Source organism: Ostrea edulis, chromosome 1, assembly GCF_947568905.1.
Source record: "Ostrea edulis chromosome 1, xbOstEdul1.1, whole genome shotgun sequence".
NCBI classification, from domain to species: Eukaryota; Metazoa; Mollusca; class Bivalvia; order Ostreida; family Ostreidae; genus Ostrea; species Ostrea edulis.
In genome coordinates, this window is record NC_079164.1 from 15,358,123 (window position 1) to 15,380,221 (window position 22,099).

General features: G+C 35.6%; 3 protein-coding genes across 3 annotated transcripts in view; 1 reads left to right on the forward strand and 2 right to left on the reverse strand.

The window, feature by feature from the left end:
- Nucleotides 1-666: 666 nt before the first annotated feature.
- LOC125660358 (E3 ubiquitin-protein ligase DTX4-like) lies at nt 667-14,752 on the reverse strand. Its single transcript, XM_048892166.2, has 8 exons — nt 14,498-14,752; nt 11,168-11,960; nt 10,487-10,536; nt 8,944-9,120; nt 8,366-8,433; nt 5,583-5,729; nt 4,816-5,067; nt 667-2,626 (listed from the first exon to the last, which is right to left on the reverse strand). The coding sequence occupies exons 1-8, from the start codon at nt 14,703-14,705 to the stop codon at nt 2,402-2,404; spliced, it is 1,920 nt and encodes a 639-aa protein (XP_048748123.2). The 5' UTR covers nt 14,706-14,752; the 3' UTR covers nt 667-2,401.
- A 175-nt stretch (nt 14,753-14,927) lies between these two features.
- LOC125660390 (coiled-coil domain-containing protein 92-like) lies at nt 14,928-19,775 on the forward strand. Its single transcript, XM_048892203.2, has 4 exons — nt 14,928-15,086; nt 16,330-16,480; nt 16,867-16,914; nt 18,406-19,775. Exons 2-4 carry the CDS (start codon nt 16,354-16,356, stop codon nt 19,116-19,118), a joined length of 888 nt encoding a protein of 295 aa, XP_048748160.2. The 5' UTR covers nt 14,928-15,086; nt 16,330-16,353; the 3' UTR covers nt 19,119-19,775.
- Nucleotides 19,776-20,185: 410 nt separating this feature from the next.
- The window catches only part of LOC125660383 (rRNA methyltransferase 1, mitochondrial-like), an 11,124-nt gene continuing 9,210 nt past the window's right edge, over nt 20,186-22,099 (reverse strand). The window contains exon 7 of the mRNA XM_048892192.2: nt 20,186-20,631. Coding sequence (XP_048748149.2) covers nt 20,468-20,631 — 164 coding nt within the window. The 3' untranslated portion in view covers nt 20,186-20,467. The remainder of the gene's footprint in view (nt 20,632-22,099) is intronic.

Consider the following 22,099-nt stretch of genomic DNA (forward strand, 5'->3'; position numbering starts at 1 on the left):
TACCTTCTACTAAAACTGTATTTTTTGACAAAATAAAGTAAATTAAAACATTTTCAACTTCAAAATATTGTTGTACATATCCTCCACTTTTCATCTACATTAAATTTCTCTGGTGTAGCATACCTCCTTAATTACTACAGTAAGCAAAATTAGACTTTCAAGGAGGAATATTACACCAAAGAAATTTGATATGGATGGAAAGTGGAGGATATATATAATACTTTGAAATTGAAAGCTTTCAAATTCATTTAATCTAGTCAAAAAATGCAGATTTAGTAGAAAGCAATCTGAAAAAGAATTTAAAACCCCTGCTGGACTCGAACCTGTGATCTACAGTTCAGTAGTCGACATGCTAAACCTACTCGGCTAGCCAATAATTTTTTAATGAATAGACAAATATTGCTAATATTTTTATTTTCATTCACGTACGTTTTGAAATGAGGTCGGCCATTATGACAGTGTAGACTACCTCAAGAGGCATATATGTTGGAGTTTTCACTTGCCTAGATTCGGCATCCCTTATCACCCAAAGATCACTTGTCCTGAATATATTACTAGTTGTGCGAATCCACAGAAGTAGTCTTGAATCTTCAGAACCCACCGCTTTTGTATTTCATGAATGAATAGTAATATACATGAAACAAACTGAACTGGAAACAAAAGCAGTATAAACTGACAACTATAATGTTCATTTCATTTTAAAGTTAATTTTAAATATGCTTGATTTATATCTAGTGATATAAAACTCGATCACCAATATTAAAAATAACTTCAATCCCCAATTAAATAAATACTTAATACACAATACATTACTGGGTAATTTTGGAATTTTTTTTATAAAAAATACATTTACATTCATCCAGCAGAAATGCAGTCTGAAAACCCATATATCAGAACAGACCGTGCTCTTGTGTGGCCTGTAACAAGAAATGCACGATTTTATATATATATATATATATATATATATATATATATATTATAGACTATACATAAAAACATTATAAAAATGAAATTTTTAAAAAAAATTTACACAAACTTTAGTTGCTGAAAAATTATCACTTGTCAAAGGAAACATAAAACAAACATGCAGGAATGCTTTTTTTGGTAATTCTGGTGTTTCATAGAGGATCTTTAAATACATTTTCACTTATTGCTCATTATAAAGAGCATGACCCTCCCTTTGTACAAACTATTGGTCGAGGTGAGATAAAAACTTAATTTCTGAACACTGAGAGGAAACACAAACTACTAATTTTTCAAGGACACATTTATTTTTATATAAATTTTAAAATAAAAATCATTTTACTGTAGTAACTTTATAACATCATTTCTACATTTAACAGAGTATATATAGGACATTTCTTTATCACTCTATTGCACACAATCCATTACTCAAAATTCTAATTTAAGACAAAATTTTCATTCACTTCTCTGAGTTTTCACAGAACTTCTGCCCACTGTTGCCACAACAAGCACTATTAGTCACATGATATCAAAGACCACTTGTCACCATGACAACAGAATCTCAATGTAACTTTGGTAATTCATACGATCACCTGGATTGGTTGTCATGCACAATTTAAAATGGAATAAAGCATTAATATACATGAACTTGTCAAAATGAAAACAGATCTATTACAGTGTAGCACATAGAACAAAACGGTGAACATTATACTAACATCACTATGACAACAGATCTGTAGCATCACAGGTCAATATCACATCAATATTATCATGATGATCACTAAAACGATTCACCTTCCCTCATCTGTAATCTAAAACCTGTTACCATGGTAGTGATCACAAAGTGATTCATCACTGCGATATCTATGACTACAACAATGACTTCAGATTTCTGTCTGATATCTATGATATACAGATTACTGTGTGATATCCATGATTATGGCAATGATTACAGATTTCTCTGTGATATCTATAATTATGGCAATGACTACAGATTTCTCTGTGATATCTATAATTATGGCAATGATTACAGATTTCTCTGTGATATCTATAATTATGGCAATGATTACAGATTTCTCTGTGATGTCTATAATTATGGCAATGATTACAGATTTCTCTGTGATATCTATAATTATGGCAATGACTACAGATTTCTCTGTGATATCTATAATTTTGGCAATGATTACAGATTTCTCTGTGATATCTATAATTATGGCAATGACTACAGATTTCTCTGTGATATCTATAATTATGGCAATGATTACAGATTTTTTTGTGTGATATCTATAATTATGGCAATGAATGCTGATTTCTCTCTGATATCTATGATTGCAGAATGATCACACAGATTTCTTTCTGTAACATTTGCTGCTGTGGTATTGAACAACATTATCAGTCTAATTATCTGTAACCATGGTGATGGTCATCATGTCTGTAGCTATGACAATAGATCTGCCTCTGTGACTCCATGTACGTTGAGTTCCATCAACACATTATCTAGGTACTTGTTGTCGGGGTAACCATGACCAGAGTGATTCCGCCCGGACTCGGTTTTATGGTGAATTTCATTCCATGTGACTGTGTCGGATTCTCCTGTGGTACTGGATTGACCAATTGTAAATGTCAAGCGTCGCCTCCATGCAATAATCAACAGTTTTAGCACCTGTAATACACAATAATTCCAATGTTATTTATTACAAGTGTTTTGATTGGACAAAAATAAAGCTGAACAAGAGTTTATACATCAATAAATCCGAAAACGCGATGTATTCATACACGCCTGAAAACAAATAACATAGTGTGGGGAAACTATTCAAATTTTTGCAATTGTTAATGAAGTGAATGAATTGGAATTATAAGAATCAAACATTCTTTTTGAAGAATTTATCGATGTGTAAACTCCGGACATTTTACTCACAAACTTAACATAAAAGTGCTTTGCACTTTTATTCAGTTTGTGAGTAAAATGTCTGGAGTTTACACATCGATAAATTCTTCAAAAAGAATGTTTAATCCTATAATAAAACCTACTGAGCACGTAAAACACACAATACCTAATGTACCTGTAATACACACAATAACAATCATAATGAACATTCTATAACAGGTTAATGACTAGGGCTGCAATGGGTACCTGAAATCACCCAAAAACTGTGAGTCGTGTTGTTCAGGTCAGGTTCGGTTCCATTTCTCCGTATTTTGGTTTGGGTTCGATTTTATGATAGAATCATTATTAGAAATACGTTTAAACAAAATGGCATCAAAATCCTTAAACGTGACTGTATTTTGATAAATTGCTAAATAATGGCATTGTGGACAAAACAATGACAGTAAGATCACAGGCATCTGAAGTATGAATATTACTACCCCCCCCCCCCCCCTCCTTTTTCATAATTTTTTTTTGGTGGCAATAATTTCTCTGAAATGTATGAATTCCCAGTCTATCTCATCCCTCTTTCGATTCATGTAATCGTTTCACGCTTTTTGTAAGCTTTAGAGATTGGTCTTCTACTGGTATAATAAAATATTTTATTATACCAGTAGAAGGCCAATCTTTAAAGTTTACAAAAAGCGTGAAACGATTACATGTATTCAGGTGGTCAGGTTAATAACTAATAATTGCTGAATTAAACTCTAGATAATCTAAATGTTTATACAGAATGGAGTCCAAATGACTTAATGGTATTGAATTTCTTTGGACTGCTCAGTGAATTGTCTATAATGGTGAATTCGTTTTAATGCCACCTCCGCTTTATTGCCCAAATTTGTCTTGAACAAAAGTTGGCAATATATCGAGGGGGCACTGTACTTTCCATGCAAATAAGTTCATGTTTGACCCAAATTCTTCAACCATCTTCCTCCCATCTCCACAATAAATCCTAACCAATGAACACTTAATAAATTTCTACTCATTTCGAATTTCAAAGTTGTCTAAATATGATCCTTTTAAAAATCACCCTCATTAGTATGTAGTAACAATTGTCTGTGATTCTTTGTTTCAAGATTTTTCTTTGTTAAATAGAAAAAATGTACAGTTGAGCTTTCATATCTCGAACAACGACATACATGGATATGTTGAAGTGATTTGAAAGTCCCAACCACTTATTCATTAAAAAAGTATTTAACCCTCAATATCTCAAATCCTCAGATATCTGGAAGTTTTTTCTCAGTCCCATTGACTTCGAGATAACAAGGTTTGACTGTATTATAAAAAAAATATGGTCAGGATCTATGAACTGAATGGCAGCTACAAATCCTAGGCATGAATCTGATTATCCATCATTATAACGTATCGAGTAGGGTCTTTCAAGGTTTGATTGTGAATCATGGACTTTTAATTGATGCAGCATTTTGTTTACGAATACTGAAGAAAGCATGTAAAATGTATTGCAGTTTCTTTCACGGTCAAACAAGTAAAATAGATCTAGACTCTAGACTGCATACAGAGATTTGGAAAAAAGACTACATCTATTCAGTTGTTTTTTTTCTCTCCCTCCAAAATAACAACATTGAATATAGATACCAGACTCACCTTTCACATAATCTTGGATTGAATTCTAAATTTGTATAACTGTATACAGTAAAACAAGGTTATAGCGAACCTCAAAAGCCAGCATAAAAACCCCCACCAAACTTTATTGTATCCAATAATATTTACATTATCTTACTCTCATAAAGGAATAAATATCACTTTGCAATAAGCATGAATTCATTATAAACATGTTCATTATAAGCATGTTTTACTAGATCAGGTAATACTAATTGTGACGACACAACAGGTCACCACAAAAAAAGTAAGGCAAACTTGGCCATTAGTTCCTGATCTTAATGAACCTCGCAATCAAAGCCAACCTTTCTGCCTTTGTCGCTGTCCGGAATGTAACACACTCGAGGGAATCCCCGACACGTGTAGCGCTTCCCAGGGTGAGGGTGCTCTGGACCCTGAATCCCCGGGGAGATGTGATAGATGACAATCTTTGTCTGATGATCCTCGTTGCCTGGTAATGACTGCGGTAGCGTTAAATACTCCATCACACCGTCGGGGCAGTTCCCGTGCTTTTCTCCATAGATGGTTTTACACGTAGGACATTGGACAGCACCATTCTATCGATAAAATACAAACTGTACGATAAAACACCCAGTGTCATCTGTGTTGTGTGTCTTACATGTGTTTCACTGCTGTGTCATTTTGAATAGGAACACCTTAAGGATGTTGATAGAAATAGAACAATTATATAACTTTTATAATTTGAATTATTTTAAATTTCCCCTCTGAAACATGACTTGTATCTAATGAAAACCAGTTTATTTCTCCAAAAATGATCTTCATCACTATGGTTCTTGTACATGAAAAATGGTCACTGAAAACCAATAATTTACCTCTCCATGCAGAGTGGTCTACCTTTTTTTTTATCCTTATATACAACCCATTTTTTCCTCTTTTGTGGCCCATGGATAATGATATTTAATTTACCTCGCAATAATGCTCTGGTTTTTCCCATTCATATATGCTCTCTGGTTAATGAGAACCAGTTTATCTTACCATTATTTCCCCCCTTTTTTGCTCTGTTGTACTTAACCCTGGGTTAATGAGAACCAGTCTCTCTATAATGACCTACCTTTGTAGAGCTCTCATACATGGCCAGAATACAAAGCTTGTGAAACATGTGGCCACATTTACAGAGTTTAAACACAACCTTCTCGTCAGTCTTCCCTTCACCGTAACCAGAGGGATGAGTAAGTTTTTCACAGCAAATACAACAGTCCTAAAAGTATAAACAAGAGCAATGCCAATGTTATTGTATATTTTACCTCTTTTTTATCCTAGCTCCCTTAAATTTGAATATGGGGAGATAACTTTCAAATTTTCATATATAAATTGTTACATTACAAGCCTTCTAGGATATTCCAGACTTCATTTGGGCAATCATTATCGGAAACCCATGGTCCGTCACACTTCCTTTACCTCCCGTGGGACACAATGCCAATATTTTCGTGTAACTCATTAAAATGCATGGCCTTACATGACCTATCGAGGACCAATGGGAATCGCCGTAAGTATTCCCGAAACTTTAAGCGTCAACAGTAATGAAAGTGTGTGAGTTTTGTTGTGCCACTATCAAAGGGCTATGTTGTTAAAATATTCACTTGAACAGTACAGGTAACAGCTATGCTCTAGAGTGCCTAAACTTTCACACAATAGATGCATCATTTGCATGCAGTCTTTGTATCAATAATTTAAATCGGATATGCAAATTCAATGAGTCAACAGTGGACCATATGAAGGAGGAAAGAGATAAGTTGTTAGGTATGTTTATATTTGAATAAAATTAATTACAAAACAAACTGAAAAAGAAGTTGCAAAGCATCTCGCTGAAAGCTTTGTAACTTGTCAAAATCTTTGCTTCGAAAGCTATGTTTTTCTATTCTCCTGAACACTGGAAATAGGGGGCTTTTTTGGTTGAATATCGCAATAAGGAATGGTAAAGCAACCAATCGCATAAAGAAGCCAAGACACTCCTTCCAGCGAAAATATCGGTGTTGTGTCCCACAGGAGGTAAAGAAGTGCGACAGACCATGGGTTTCCAACAATGTTAGACAATGTAAAATTGCAATACTGGGTATGTATTTTCACAATTAATTTACCATATGATTATTTTATTGGTCTAAAATCTGTCAAACATTACTACACATATTGGACTTTATACCTTAAATCCCAAAGAATTTTTAATTCAATAGATACATCTCTAAAATTGACAATATTTCTCTATAAAATTCAGTAATCATGTACTAAACATCACTATTCAGTAAAAAATGCACTGATTTATTTTCATATGGGCAGGGATTTTTTAACCTTTGTTTTCAAGGGCCATGACCATTAACATTAGGAAAAACAGTAACTTTTGGTACAAATTGGGAATTTTAAAAACACCTAAGACAATGTTTTGTGCATCTGAATCATCAGAACTTAAATCATCAATATTTTGAATGTTTTTGATTTCTTTATCACTTGTTGAAATTGCAGTAAACCTTTGTAATTTGTTTCTATTGCAAGACCTTTGTCACTGTCATGATCATGTTCAATCTTGTTGACTTTCCACCCAGTCACTTGTCTTGTTTGTCAGCTAACTCTAGGATGATAGTGCTTTTAGTCAAGCGACATTTCTTTTCACATTGACATTTATAGAATACCGAACCCAAGCTTAAATGCAATAAAGCTACGAACATAAGTAAATACCAAAACTATCCTTAGTGATGAGTTCATAACAAAACACCACACAACTTTTGAATTTTAATGTCTTTTATCATACTTTGGGAATTTTTAAGATGTTTTTCATCATAGCAAATGGGGCCAAATTTTGGCCATCTAGTAACAGATCATACAAATCCTTGATGGGACTCAAATTTATACCATTTATCAGGATAACTCTCATACATGTGAATTAAAGTTGGGGAATTGCAAGTTTTAAGGGCCATACATATACCACTGCTAAAGTTAGGTCAATTTAAGGCCACATCAAATCGATTCTCTGGTTCTCAGACAATTGTTTTTCAACAAGGGGCCCAGGGGCCTTATAGGTCACCTGAGTATCATGTAACAACCTTCCAATGTTTGAATTAGGTTTGTGTTTAAATATAAGAATTTTACTTTTGGATGGAAGAAACATTGAATAGCTATGTGGTCAGCCCCGCCTTTGCACCAGAACCCCTGACCCAGGGGCCATAAATTTCAGTTTTTAAAGAAGCATCCTTGATCATCATTATCATACTATTAGTTTGTCTACTTAATACCCAGCAGTAGAGAAGATTTTCAAAGAAATAAAATGCATTTTCACTATATGATCAATAGGGCCCCACCCTAATACCAGAACCCCTGACCCAGGGGCCATGAATTTCACAATTTTGAAAGAGGCATCCTTGCTCATCATAACCATGCTATTGGTTTGTCTACTTAATACCCAAGGACAGAGAAGACGATTTTCAAAGAAATAATGCATTTTCACTATATGACTTATAGAGCCCCACCCTAGCACCAGAACCCCTGATCCAGGGGCCATGAATTTCACAATTTTTAACAAGAGGTACTGTGAGCAATGCTCACTAAGAATACCCCCTGCTTACCCCAATCTCCCAAAGAGTGTTGGTAATAGGTACCTCTTTTCTGAGTGTTGCTACTTCGATGTCCAGTGCGCATGACCTTTGACCTTTTGACCCCAAAATCGATAGGGAACAGGGGGTGGGTGGGGGGTGGTGGGGGGGTGGGGGGGTGGTGGTGTCTGAGAACCAGAGAATCGATTTGATGTGGCCTAAATGAAACTTGAACCATATGTTATCTATATACAACAGCACATTTATTGTCTGTAGCTCAATATCTGCAGACACAGTGTAAAAAACTGTATACCTCATCATTTGGAGGACTGTCCAAAATAGACACATACTTCTCAAACACTTCACATCCAGCCCATTTACCTACAACAAAGTAATCCCAGTTATAGACCTGTTAGAAAGAAAATAATTCCCATCAACCAAGAATTCACAATTTTATCTTACATTGTATTCAATACAAAAAGGGTAAATCTGGTAATCTTTCTATAAATTTATTTTCAGGAAATTGGGTCAAAATGATGCACTAGTGTAGATTTATTTTTGCGTATCAAAGTTGTTCAACAGACATGTAAATTGCTAAAACTTTATATACAGCAAAAACATCCAGATTTAAAGTTTAAATTTTAAAATCATTAGAGTCCTGAAGGATGAACATGCTTTTTGTTTGATCAGAAAAGTTCCCTTGAATTTTCAGTCCAGGTGTTCTAAATAGAAAATAGCTATTTCAAATCTCAATAATCACATGTCATCACACAAATTTTCACATTTTTGATGGGAAAAATTAGGTCCTTATCAAATATATCAATTCATCATCAAAGACTAAAAATTATGTTCATAAATACAACCACAGAAATTTTCATTCTTTAACTTTACCAGAGGAATGGGCTGTCTGCCTAGACACATTATTAGGAATTTTGTCTTCTGGTGGTAGATAGAAACCAGTGGTTCCCCTTGCTGCACCAGTGGATGTTGAGGGCTGGAGACCAGGTGAAGTGTTAGACTGGGGGACTAGAGAATTCGCAGCAGACATCAGCAGATTGGCAGCTGTACCTCAAATTTAATAATTCATCATGCAAATATGAAAGAAAAAAACTTGTTTTCATGGGGATTAAATTTTTCTTGGTTTCTTTTTTTTTTTGGTGGCATACTAAAGAATCATATATTCTTCGCCCAACACAAGAATATATAATACCATACTTTCAAGCACACAAACAAACCACTATAAACTAGCAACAAAACTGTAGCTTTTTGGTGGGGGTGGGTTGTGTTCTTGTTGTCCCGAGGATCTAACTACAAATACCCAGTATGTTGTTTTTCTTGAACTAGCTAGGACAATTTGATCCCTGGTGACTACTTTACAGTAACACAAAATAGCTGAATCCAAAGATATGATTATTCAGATATCAAAGCATATGTGAACTGCAATCGCTGGGAATTTTCAGTTGTAGATTTTATAAAGTCCAGAAAACTCTTTGAACTACTTTTATTCCTAAAGTAGGTCAAAGACTGACAGACCAATCCAGCTGAAAAGCAGACAGAAGTTATATATGTTCCTCTGAGAGGAAGCGTGTGACTAAATTCCAGGGCAATATCTGTATCTGTAATGGAAAAAAGTTTGGAAAACTGTTTGACCTACTCTTAGTCCTAATGTAGGTCAATCCAGCTGAAATGCAAACTGAAATTGTATTCCTCCGAGAGGAAGTTTGTGATGTAATTTCAGGGCAATATCTGTATCTGTAATGAAAAAAAGTCCAGTAAACTATTTGATCTACTTTTAGCCCTTAAGTAGGTCACCGACAGATGGACTGGAAGACATGACCTCAGACAGCCAGCCAGCGCCATAACATATAATACATCCTGTCTAAAGATGGGCGTGTAAAAACTGTCTTACAACATTGAAAATTAATTTATTTCTAAATGCAAGAAAAAAGCTAGCAAGCTGACATATCCCACATTGAATGACAATCATTGTTTGGTCGGATACTACACATTCTGTTGATGTTGAGCAGTTTCAGAGGAGTTACACCGACAAGAACAGGACTAATTATCTGACTGTCCGATCATTGTGTGGGATATATGTGGGATATATAACAATATTGTTGCAGGGATTGAAACTTTATTTCATTTTCTTAATTGATTAAATAGGTGTAGACTTCACTTTCAAAAAAATTGATGCCAATAACAGATCAAATTAATTGCTTAAATAATATTCAAAGTTCTGTTCTGTTTAAAAATATTCAATAATTCTATATCAATATTCACAAACAGGTCTGGATTTCTCGAAAGAAAGTTAAGTTAAGTTGAAACTTGGAGTTAAGTCTCAGATTTTGCTCAAATTTTGACTGCTCAAATAAAAGAAAACTTAAGTTTGAGATTTTTTTGAGAAATCCAAGCCAGAATTCATATTAGAACATACTTGCCATCCTAGGTCGGATCTTAGATCCACCTACTGGTTGACTGGGTAAACTGAAACAATAACAAATGATCAGAAATCCATACATCTGAGGAGACTCGTCAAGGCTCACAGTAAATACAAAGGTTTAGACATGGGATAACTAGTGACACACTGACACTGCATGAAATTCACTAATCTACACTGTAGCACTGCTGAATTGTAACTTACCTGTGATAGGTAACACTGAAGAATTGTAACTTACCTGTGATAGATAACACTACTCAATTGTGACTTACCTGTGATAGGTAACACTGAAGAATTGTAACTTACCTGTGATAGCTAGTAACACTGCTGGATTGTAACTTACCTGTGATAGGTAACACTGAAGAATTGTAACTTACCTGTGATAGGTAACACTGCTGGATTGTAACTTACCTGAGGTAACACGGCTGGATTGTAACTTACCTATGATAGGTAACACTGCTGGATTGTAACTTACCTGAGGTAACACGGCTGGATTGTAACTTACCTGTGATAGATAACACTACTCAATTGTGACTTACCTGTGATAGGTAACACTGAAGAACTGTAACTTACCTGTGATAGCTAGTAACACTGCTGGATTGTAATTTACCTGTGATATGTAACACCACTGAATTGTAACTTAACTGTAATAGGTAACACTAATGAATTGTAACTCACCTGTGATAGGTAACATTGTTGGAGCTACCCCCTGCCAGTCCCATTCCATGTGGGATATTTCCATGAATAAAGTTCATAGCTCTCTGGAACATGCTAGAATGTGGAACAAAGCCAGAGGATGATATACCAGAGGGAAGTTGTGTTTGATTAGTCAAGGAGTGGGGATTCTGAACAGGCATGATCTGGCCATTCTGATTGGTTACTTGCAGTGACTGAGGCATTGGATGAGAGATCTGATTGGTGGGAATCTGAGATGAAGAGTTCATGTGAACAGAGGTAGGTAAAGGGGAATTTTGAGCCATCATGTGTGTGTACAGCCGTTTCCTGGTTATTGGTCCTGTTGTTCCACCACATATTGAAGGATTAGAAGACAACTGTCCATTTCCTGATAATCTCTGTCGTTTAGCCCCACTGGGCCCATTCACAGCACTGGTATCTATACCCTGTCCATTTGTTGCCCCTGAGCTTGATGAAGTTCCATCTGAGGGAATAGAATTCAAATAAGGCATGGACAGGAGTTCACGCCTGATCGTTCGTAGCCGTCCTGTCTCAATACGTTTCTGAGTCATGTTACTCAAGTTCATGATATATGGGAGTTTCACAGTTGTCTGGGAGAGATTCAGTTCTGTGTTTTGAGTGGCAGGATTGGAAAAGTGGTCCTCAAGAAGACATGATACTTCCATATCAAATGAATTCCACTGGCCCTGAATGTCTCCCTCCCATTGCCATATAATGCCCTTACCTGGGGGACTGGAATCTGGGTACAGTTGGCGGCGAACTGGTCTAGCTGTCCCTAGAAAGATGTTAATTCTAATATAGACAGAAGGCTACTGACAAATAACAACATACACATATACCTCAAAGTAGCACGTAGAAGGAGAAAATATGTGCAATAAATTACAGGAATATGATTCCTTAAACATAATAATTGTGTCATATATATCTGTTTTGATCATGAAACTATACAGTATCTCTATTGTTGATCAATCAAATGCCTTACAGTTACACTGGTGACCGATAGCTGCAGTTCTGGCAGATTGCATGACAATGACACGTTCAAATATGCTAACATGAAATAAATTAATATAAATCTATATATATATTTTTCTCTCTTTCTTTTCTCTTGTACCAACCCCCTGTATAGATTACTTTATTTCTTTACATCGCTCACCTGAGTCACCTTGGCTCATATTCAAAAATTTTCCCCTAAAATTTTTTATGTAAAATTTTGATCCCCTATTGTGGCCTCAACCTACCCCCGGGGGCCATGATTTTTACAAAAATGAATCTGCACTATGTCAGAAAGCTGCCATGTAAATTTGAACTTGTCTGGACTAGTGGTTCTTGAGAAGAAAATTTAAATAGATTTTTTCCTGTATATTTTTATGTAAAATATGATCCCCTATTGTGGCCCCACTCTAACCCCAGGGGCCATAAATTCAACAAATTTGAATCTGCACTGTGTCAGGAAGTTTTCATGTACATTTGAACTTTTCTGGCACAGTTGTTCTTGAAAAAAAGATTTTTTAATGACCCCACCCTATTTTTGTGATTATCTCCCCTTTGAAGGGGGCATGACCCTTCATTTGAACAAACTTGAATCATCTTCACCGAAGGAAGATTTGTATTAAGGTAGCTCACTACACTAAAGCTTATAATCTGTATGACACCAAGTCACAGGAGTATTAAGTATGAAACATTATTGACAAAATTAAGCTAATACATACTGTTCCATTGTACTGTTATAGATGCATTGATATGATTTCGGCAACGGCGACAGTAACGAACATTTCAATTCCCGTACATTGAGACTGAATTTGCAGTAAAAATGAACATTGCGGAAAAGGACGATATATTTCCTAGAACACTTGTGATGTAAACTATTTACTGCAATATCAATCTCAACAGGTTTTTGTTGGTAGTCTCAGAAAAATGACAGGGACATCAAATGCTGCTTATTAATGAACTTCAGTGACTTACAAACAGCAGTTAAACTGCATTAAATTATGAAATTTTACCAACACACTCTAAAGTACTCTAGCGTACTCTGTTTAATAGGACTGACCTAACATTGCATCGAAGTTGATCGAACTCCCCTTTACTCAATCAAACCAACCCTGGTGAACCTTAAAACTCAAGTCCTTCCCACTCCAACTTCAAAATTGTCATACGAGCTTCCAAATGTAACAAGAAAGCAAGTGTGAAGCTGAATAAGTGCAACAGACACTCAACATGATGCGCATTGTGTCTATGAAATTGACAACATAGTCAAGAAATTGCATATCAAAGTTGCTGCGTAAGAGGGAAGCAGTCTGAAATCCAATACACACTGTGAGTGTTTTGTTTTGATTAATATATTTGCAGAAGTATCAGACATTTTAGCACTTTTTCTTCTTTTCACGTGAAACAGGAAGAGATGTCCTCCATGGGTATTGTTCTCGGTTGTACGGGATATATTTAACCTCGCTAGAGAGGGATAATCACGTTTTAGCAAGAAAATCTCGCTATAGGGGAAGTGTTCCCAACCTGTTAGAAACCGGCCTGCCTAATTGAAGACCTACAGGTATTTGAAAACCTACGGAAGACTTACAAAAATATAGACTATTTACATCAAAACTAATATGATTTTCTCATTAAGCATGTCTCAAATATCTAATGTAAACAAAAATATTTGATAAAAATAAGTTTTAAAGTGTATTTTCAAAGCTGGGTAGGGGCAGCTATTTTCCTCTCTTGACGACCTAGCGCAAGAACTTGCAAATCAGCTGTTCAATTAATAATCATTTCTTGTATATTTTCTTTGTTAAAAGATAGGGAAAATGTTTCAAAATTGTATATTAAAAAATAAAAGAAATGAATAACATTTGTAGATATATATTTATGCGAGTTATCGCTTTTGCACTAGGTCGTCTAATAGAAAAAAACTGTTCCCCATACTGAGCTTTACAAATATATTTTTATCAAAATTGTTTGTGTTTATTTTATATTTGAGACATGCTTAATCAGAAAATCATATTAGTTTTGATGTATATAGCCCACATTTTTGTAGGTCTTCTGTAAGTCTTCCGTAGGTCTTCAATTACCTGTAGGTCTTCAATTAGGTATGCCCGTGAACCCTTGTTTCTTGCCATATATATGTATATATATGTATATATATATATATATACTCACACTTAGACTGGTAACTTTTAAGTTACCTAGATAGTCCTTATTATCATATAGTATGTATCTATATAAAAGACTTACGAATTTACCCTCCCGGGGGTCCATTTGGCAATGGATATCTGTATAAGCCAGGAACATGACTGAGGAATAGTTAACTTAGCTCACCTGTCCCAAATCGAATTTGGCACATAGTAAGGAAATCCACGGAGTACATTCCCATGTTTGGGGCGACTTTTCCCAAACTGACTTGCACTGACGGACTTTTCCTGTGGCTAGATTCTATAAAATTGGCTGTGTGTGGATCGTAAGGGCGCCATCGACCGTATTCGTTCATCCACTCCCAAACCACCACAGAGTTTCCCGAGCTTGTCATGTTTGAAGTTCGAGAGTCTAATCAGTACAGAGGGTTTCCGAGTGAAATTTAGATCAGTTCCGAAATAATTATTTACATCGCATCCACACGAGAATTCATGATTATTTTTTTTTTTTTTACACGAATGATGCTTTCAGAATTTTAAGTTCATTGATATGAATCAAAGAAATGCATGTAGTACATTTTCTTCGTGAAAATTGTTAATTTCAAACCGGAAGTTAAACATTACCCACAATTCTTGTAGCATTCCTGTAACGAAGGAAAAATTTGCGGAGCTGAGAGGGAGAATATTGATTGGATCCTGTCGGCCTTGTTCTGTGGCGTGTAAATGTGCACAATGCCAACAAAACCATCTCTAATCAACTACCATTAAGATCACGTGTAAGTTTCACAATAGCATTTTGTTTGCATCAATGGAATATTGAATACATCATGGCAGACCAAGTGCTGGTTGTTTCAAGGATCAAGGCTTTCAAAATCACAGCATATGGTGTATTTATAAATCTCAATTTCATTCACATTCCCTGTACTGCACTATACAAAGAATTAGTGTTTCATGTCTAGGTTTATTTTCATGTACAGGGTTTTGTTTGGTCTAGATGAATTAGATTTAGTCATATTTACCTACCTTTTGTGTAGATGTAAAAGTAAGTGCATAATCCAGGGTCACGGAAAAGGATGGGGGTGTTTTTAGTGCCCTTTCTTGTAGTATAATAGCATATAGATCTGTCAGTATGATAAATATGATCATTTTTAACTTTGAACCCTTGGTTCCAAATAATGACTCGTATTCTAATGTTGAACATATATTGATATAAGCAGAATGATTAAATGGATTCGGATCATTCCAGGATAGGAAACTTGTCACTGTCAGTTTTGTTTATCTTTAACAATATTGTAATTCAGTAATGAAGCCAAATTGCTTAAATATATGTTATCTCACTCTCATCATTTTACAAGTAAACTAATATTGAAGTAAACAAAAACATGGCACAAGCTTTGTTTACATAACAAAGAATTGTGAGCTCTGTATCTCCCACGTACCTTGACAACTGACACTCAATTTTTTTTTGACATTAGAAATACCTTAGTTAAGCATTCTACACATTAGAAATGAAAAAATAGAATTTTGAAATTTTTTAGCTCAAATCGTGTCCATGTTGTTTTAAGATTTATGACTAGCACAGACATTTAAAAAACTGCAGGATTATAAAAAATTGAAATGCAAACATATACTGAAATTTTATTTGTTTATGAAGTTAGCTGAATTTGAAATTTAGACTTATGTTAAGTCTATTCTCAGTTAATTGGGACAAATTTTAGTGCTGGTTTAATGATCACAAACATCCATTTTTTGCAGTTTGTGACCGTAAACCAGCATTAACAACCCTGAAACCAGAAAACACCTGCTAATTATTTCCTAATTTTTATACAAGAAAACAAATGTTACTGACAAGACGCAGCAGTATGTGTGGTGATACATTGAGTGGTGATAATTTGATATATGACGGAGGGCAATTAAATATTTAATCAAAATAACTCTTATGTCGTGCTGCGTTGCTAATGAAAGCACAATTCATAATGGATTGGACTGATACATAATTGCATGATGATATATTTATAGGAACTTTGCCACCAAGTAATAGCCATGGCAACACAAGCAGCTGTTCATCAACGCAACCTAGAAAGTGCCATCCTTTTTATGCAAACTGAGCATGCTCAAACTTTGAAAGGGCTTCATGAAGAGATTAAAGATCTGCAAAAAAAATGTTCAGGTATAACAAAAAATATTAATTTTTCCTTCTTATATATTATCATGAAAAGTATCTGAATTTTTTACAACTACAAAACATAAGGGTAGGGTTATAAAATTTGGTCAGAATTTTTAGATTTATAGATGAAGGCAGCAAGATTTATATTTAGTCATGGGGAGCTCTGTCATAACCCTTTTCAAACCAAGTTTAATATAATAAAGGTTTGTTTGATAGCCTTATACGAGTAATGTTAACAATGGTCCATAATCATGGTGAGAACAGAAGTGATTTTAACAATAAACCAAAGATATCAGTGCATATGAATATTCATACTCTTAACATATGAATATTCATACCCTTAACATATGAATATTCATACCCTTAACAGTTAATATGTTTTTTTGCAGACTTGACCTTCCAACTCAATATGCAAGGGATAGGGGACGATTCGCCTGGTGAGTATTGTACTGGTGGTGTGCTGGAATTGATAACACAGTCATAATGTGCAGTGTTTATGTATTATTTACTAAGATATCTGCCAGTCAGTACTAAGATTTCAATAGACTAAGTACTGCTTCTGTCAGAGTTCAATTTCTGTAAAATTTGTTGTACATATACACAGTAGACCAAAAGGTTCCCTTGTTGACATTTTGCAAACAAAATATTGGCATTGATGTCATCAAATTTTGTTACCATCCGATATTTCAGAATTGCTTAGTACATGCAGTGTATATATACAAAAAGTTGAGTTATATTGGTGGTTTTATTAAATTTTAATAATTTTTTATATAAATGCCGTAGAGATAGAAGATCGGGGTGTACATTGTTTTTGCTTTGCCTTTCTGTACATTTCCTTGATCGTAATTTTGAATTCACAAGTACTTAGTGACCTGAAAGGTGAAAGTCCAAGCATATAGATGAAACTAATATATAAATAAATTTGGGGGGGGGGGGGGGGGGGGGGGTTGTAATATAGTAAATATCGGGATAATCTCTGAAAGGTCACAGACTCATTTCCAATGGGATGTTTGGTTTTGCACACATTGACATGAAGGAGTGTATTAGTGTTGTCGAAAACTAGAGTATATATAGAGAGAACCTGTTTATAAGAGGGTATGGTTGTTGTAACATGGGTTCTCTCTAAATACTCCAGCAACAATTATAACCTCTCATAAACAACCAATGCCAATAATGATAATTGAATTTCCAATGTATAGATGAGAAGCTACTGCACTACTCAGAAACCCCTCAAGGTTGAAATTATTTTTGACACAATTGAACGTGACACACACCCTTGAATTAAGTGCTTCAAAAACATAACATGCTTAATTTAGTTATGGACATATTTTGAAATGAATCTCTGGAAAATTGAACTAAAATCTCTTGCATAGTATAGTAATACAAACTAATCTAGAACAAAGACAGTCTCCAAAACATGATAATTTAGGGGCGAAATCAAATGAGCAAAGTCAGTTAAAAATCTTAAATTCAAATAGTTAGTGAGAGGGGGGATAAAATCTCCTGTAAGTTTCTGTCTTCCTACATAGATTAGACTTTAGTGGGGAAAAAAGACAAGCGACTATTAAAAACCACATAATGATATTACATTTTAATGGAACATATAGTTTTAATGTACACTTTCATTTGTGAATAAACAGTAGAAAAGGTATACAGAGTGTTATTTATAATTGTATGTTTTTACTTGTTAATTGATTAGATTCAACATTCATCATATTTAGTTTTATGGGGGGGGGGGGGGGGGGGTGTCTTGGTGAAAACTATGTGAATTTAGTTTTTTGTTAGACATTGAACTTTTGATCTCACCCTTTAGATATTAAATTTCATACTGGAACATTAAATATGGAAATTAACCATTAAATTACAAGGGTTGAGAAAACTTGCTGTTAAGTTTGCTTAACTTTCTAAATGTTGGCTTTGTTGAACAGGTGCCCAGAGTGCTCAAATAGAGGAGTTGAAAAAGGAAATTCAGAGTCAGGCAAAAGAAAAGGTGGAATTTTGTCAGGAGCTTCAGAGGAAAGACAAACAGATTAAACACCTCGAGACTGATGTCAAGAGAACGAAAATTAAACACCAGGAAGAGCTTCGTAAACGTAGCGAGTGTGACGACCGCCTCAGGGCTGACCTTGAGGCTAAGTCTAATCAGGTGGCCTACTTAACCACAGAACTGCATAAACTCAAGAGATTACAATTAGAAAATGCTTCTAAACAGGCATACATCGCCAATGCTCATGGCCTAGTGCCAGCTCCTCCAGGACTCCCCAAGGAGAGAATGTCAGGCATCAGACGTGGCCATCGGGCAATGAGAAAGCAAGAGCACGAGGAAATCCAGCCAATCCGTGGGGGATCAGGTGGTACATCAAGGTCTGACTCGCCTGTCCTAGAGGCTGCCAGATCAATTATTGAACGAGACGAGGTAGAGCCGGATATCCGGGAACACAAACTGCCAACACTTCCTCCCATAAAAGCTGCCACCAGTGATCGCCATGTCATGTTCCAAAAGGTCGTCCCGCCCTCCCATCGCAAAAAACACGTGGAAATCTCACAGGAGGTGCAGGTGATAGCTGTGGACCACAGGCCCACAAAGGAACAGAAGTGGGCAACACATGCCCACGAGTCACAAAGTTCTGAAATGAACTAAAACATAAAACTTGTCACGTTTGCCAAATGTTCTTTTACATGTTGTGTTCTTTTTGTTTAGATTGTTATTTTGTGTATGTCGAGGACTTGGATACTGAAGAACCAAGTGAGTTTCTTTGTTTATCAGGAGTATTAGAAAGATCATTTTAAAAAAAGATGTGTGACATGTTGTTATGATATACATGTGCTGAGGACTTCATCTCTCTATTGATCTGAAATCATTGTTTTAATTATAAATCATGTTGTAAATTTTAGCTATATTCTACTTGTTTGGGATTTCTGTATTGTTTTTATGTTTAGCAAAACATTTTATTTAAAGGATATTGACTTGCGTTTCCCTCCGTCCAGTGTCTGTGATTGACTAATGTTTTCTGTGATATTTTAAGATCATCATGACAGGTCACAGGTTTTTTTTACTGACTGAAGTTTTGTGCAACAAATACTTTTACAAATAGTCAATATATATGCATATCATGGTTTTGATGTGTATAAGTTTTCTATACATGTGATGATTTGTAAGTGAGCTGTTATAAATTTATCATGTTTTGTCATCCATTCTCTTACACCAAGTTACTTGGTATTATCTCAGTTTACTAGTATTTTAAACTAAGAAAATTTGCACCAATGTGTAGTGTTAATAAACATTTTTTTTCAGAAAGAATGGTTTTAGAATGACTGTACACTCGACAGAGCACTCAATGGTGTTATACATGCATGCGAGATCGTATTGATGATGGTTTAATTTTCTTGGGTACTCTACTGTATAAATTTAGAAAACATAACCTATTCTGCTGACTTGAGTGAATTCAATTCCTGCTGTGATTACACAATGTGTTGAAGCATTTTAAAGACTTCAGATCGTGAAAGGATTCATCCCCAAAAATTGGTAATTGAACAACCCAATTCCTGTTACGAGTTGAAAATTTGTGCTGTGACTCAGCCGAGCTTAGAGCAGAACCTTGTCCAGACTCAATACCAGAAAGTACCACATAAATGGAGTGGTTCTCTCTGTTTTACCACATAAAGGGAAGAAGTGGTTCCCAATACACAACACAGAACTGCAACAACTTTTTAAAAATCCAAATATTTTAATTTCATTAGTGGTAAATACGTATTTAGAGTTAAGCTCTGCACATGATTTGGTGCCAATCATCAGATTCTCTTATCAAAAATATTCTGTATACTGGATGCTGTCTAATAAGCTTCACAGTATTATATATGAACACGGTGGTTTGATTTTTAAGTAGTGTCATCAGGGGGTCCCCATTGTATACTAATGTTCACAAAAACTCTGTCACAAGTTTTCTGTAATCTGAAAATGCACAAGGAAGCTTTTTAATGGTTGACGGGTCAGTCTTGGATTCTTTCATTTTCTGTCACAAGATGGTGAAGAATAATTCCTGTAGCAACAGACACATTCAGTGATCCAAGCAATCCGGCATCCGAGCCAGCTATGTACACAGCCTGGTCACACTGCTTCATCACAGTTCTGCTTATACCCTTCTCTTCATTACCTGCAGTAAACAAATTTTAAAAGTGAGTGTCAACGTGATAAAATAGGGCACCATTGAACAGTTGTATGATACATCCACATTATATTGTAGTGGTCAGATGGGTTTGATTGCCGGTAGCCAGATAGCTCAGTTGGTGGAGCAACTGATTGAAGATTCAGGGGGCCAGTCAAATCCCAGTCTGGTCTGTTACATTTTCTCCCTTTTCTGTTACATTTGGTGCCATAATCAGGATCAAATGTAACAGAAAAGGGGAAAAAATGCAACATACCAGACTGGGATTCAAACTCAGACCCCCAGAATCTCCAGTCAGGTGCTCTACCAACTGAGCTATCTGGTCACCGGCAATTGAACCCGACTGACCGCTACATTCCTCCCTCCTTAAATTCTTCACACTGGAAGACATCAACTAAGGATCTTTATCCCCTGGTAGGCATTTTCACCTGTCAGTTCCAGGGGCTGGTCTACGACACCAAATATAACAGGAAGGGAGAAAATGCATTGGGCCAGACCAGACTTTGAACCTGGGCCCTCTGCATCTCTAGTCAGCTGCTCTACCAACTAAGGTAACTGGTCACCAGTGATCGAATCTGGCTGACCACCACATTATCAATTACACCAATCACACACCCAAGTTCCAAATTACAAATGCACAATAAACCGCATACCTTTGTGGATGCCATGTACCATCAAATCGCATAAATGTACTATTAGTAAAGAAGTTGAATCATGGACAGTTTTTGGATTCTATCCATTTTCCCCGACCCTTGCAAGGGGTGCCCTGAGAGACCCAAAACCCACATGTACAGCTATACGTCGTATCCCAAGGCTTTAATATACCATCATCAAATTACTTGAGCCTGTTTTCATAAATGCATTAAAGTGACCACCAGATTTTTGGGTATGCCTATTTTCCCAACCTAAAGGCTAAGAGGTCAGACCCCCAGTTTTAAACTCACAGAAATATCAATAAGTTGTACCTTATCATATGCACCCATCAAAGCATTTGAATCTTATGATTACAGAGGAGAAGAATGGACAATATTTTTGGAACCCTTCAATTTAAACCCACCCAGGACAAAAAAAACAAACCAAAGTTTGAAACCAACTACAAGTCAAACACTATCATGAACCACCATCAAATCAATTGATCCTGTGTAGAGATTATGTGGATAGATGTCAGCACCATATAACAAAATGTGTGGGCAAATAAAAACAAAATGGATAGGACGTGTTTGTGAAACACTGATGCCCTCGTATGGTAGTGAAGTCATTCTGGTACCTAAAGAAAGGTTTTGTCACAAGGAATACATGTGAAATATGAAAGCCCTTAAAAACTAAGCATTCAAAAATTATGATTAAGGTTCAAAGTTTTTTTTAAATAGGTCAAACTCAAGTTCATGAGGTAAAAAAGTTTGGTACCAAACGAAGGGTCTTGTCACAAGGAACAACCATGTGAAATGTGAAAGCT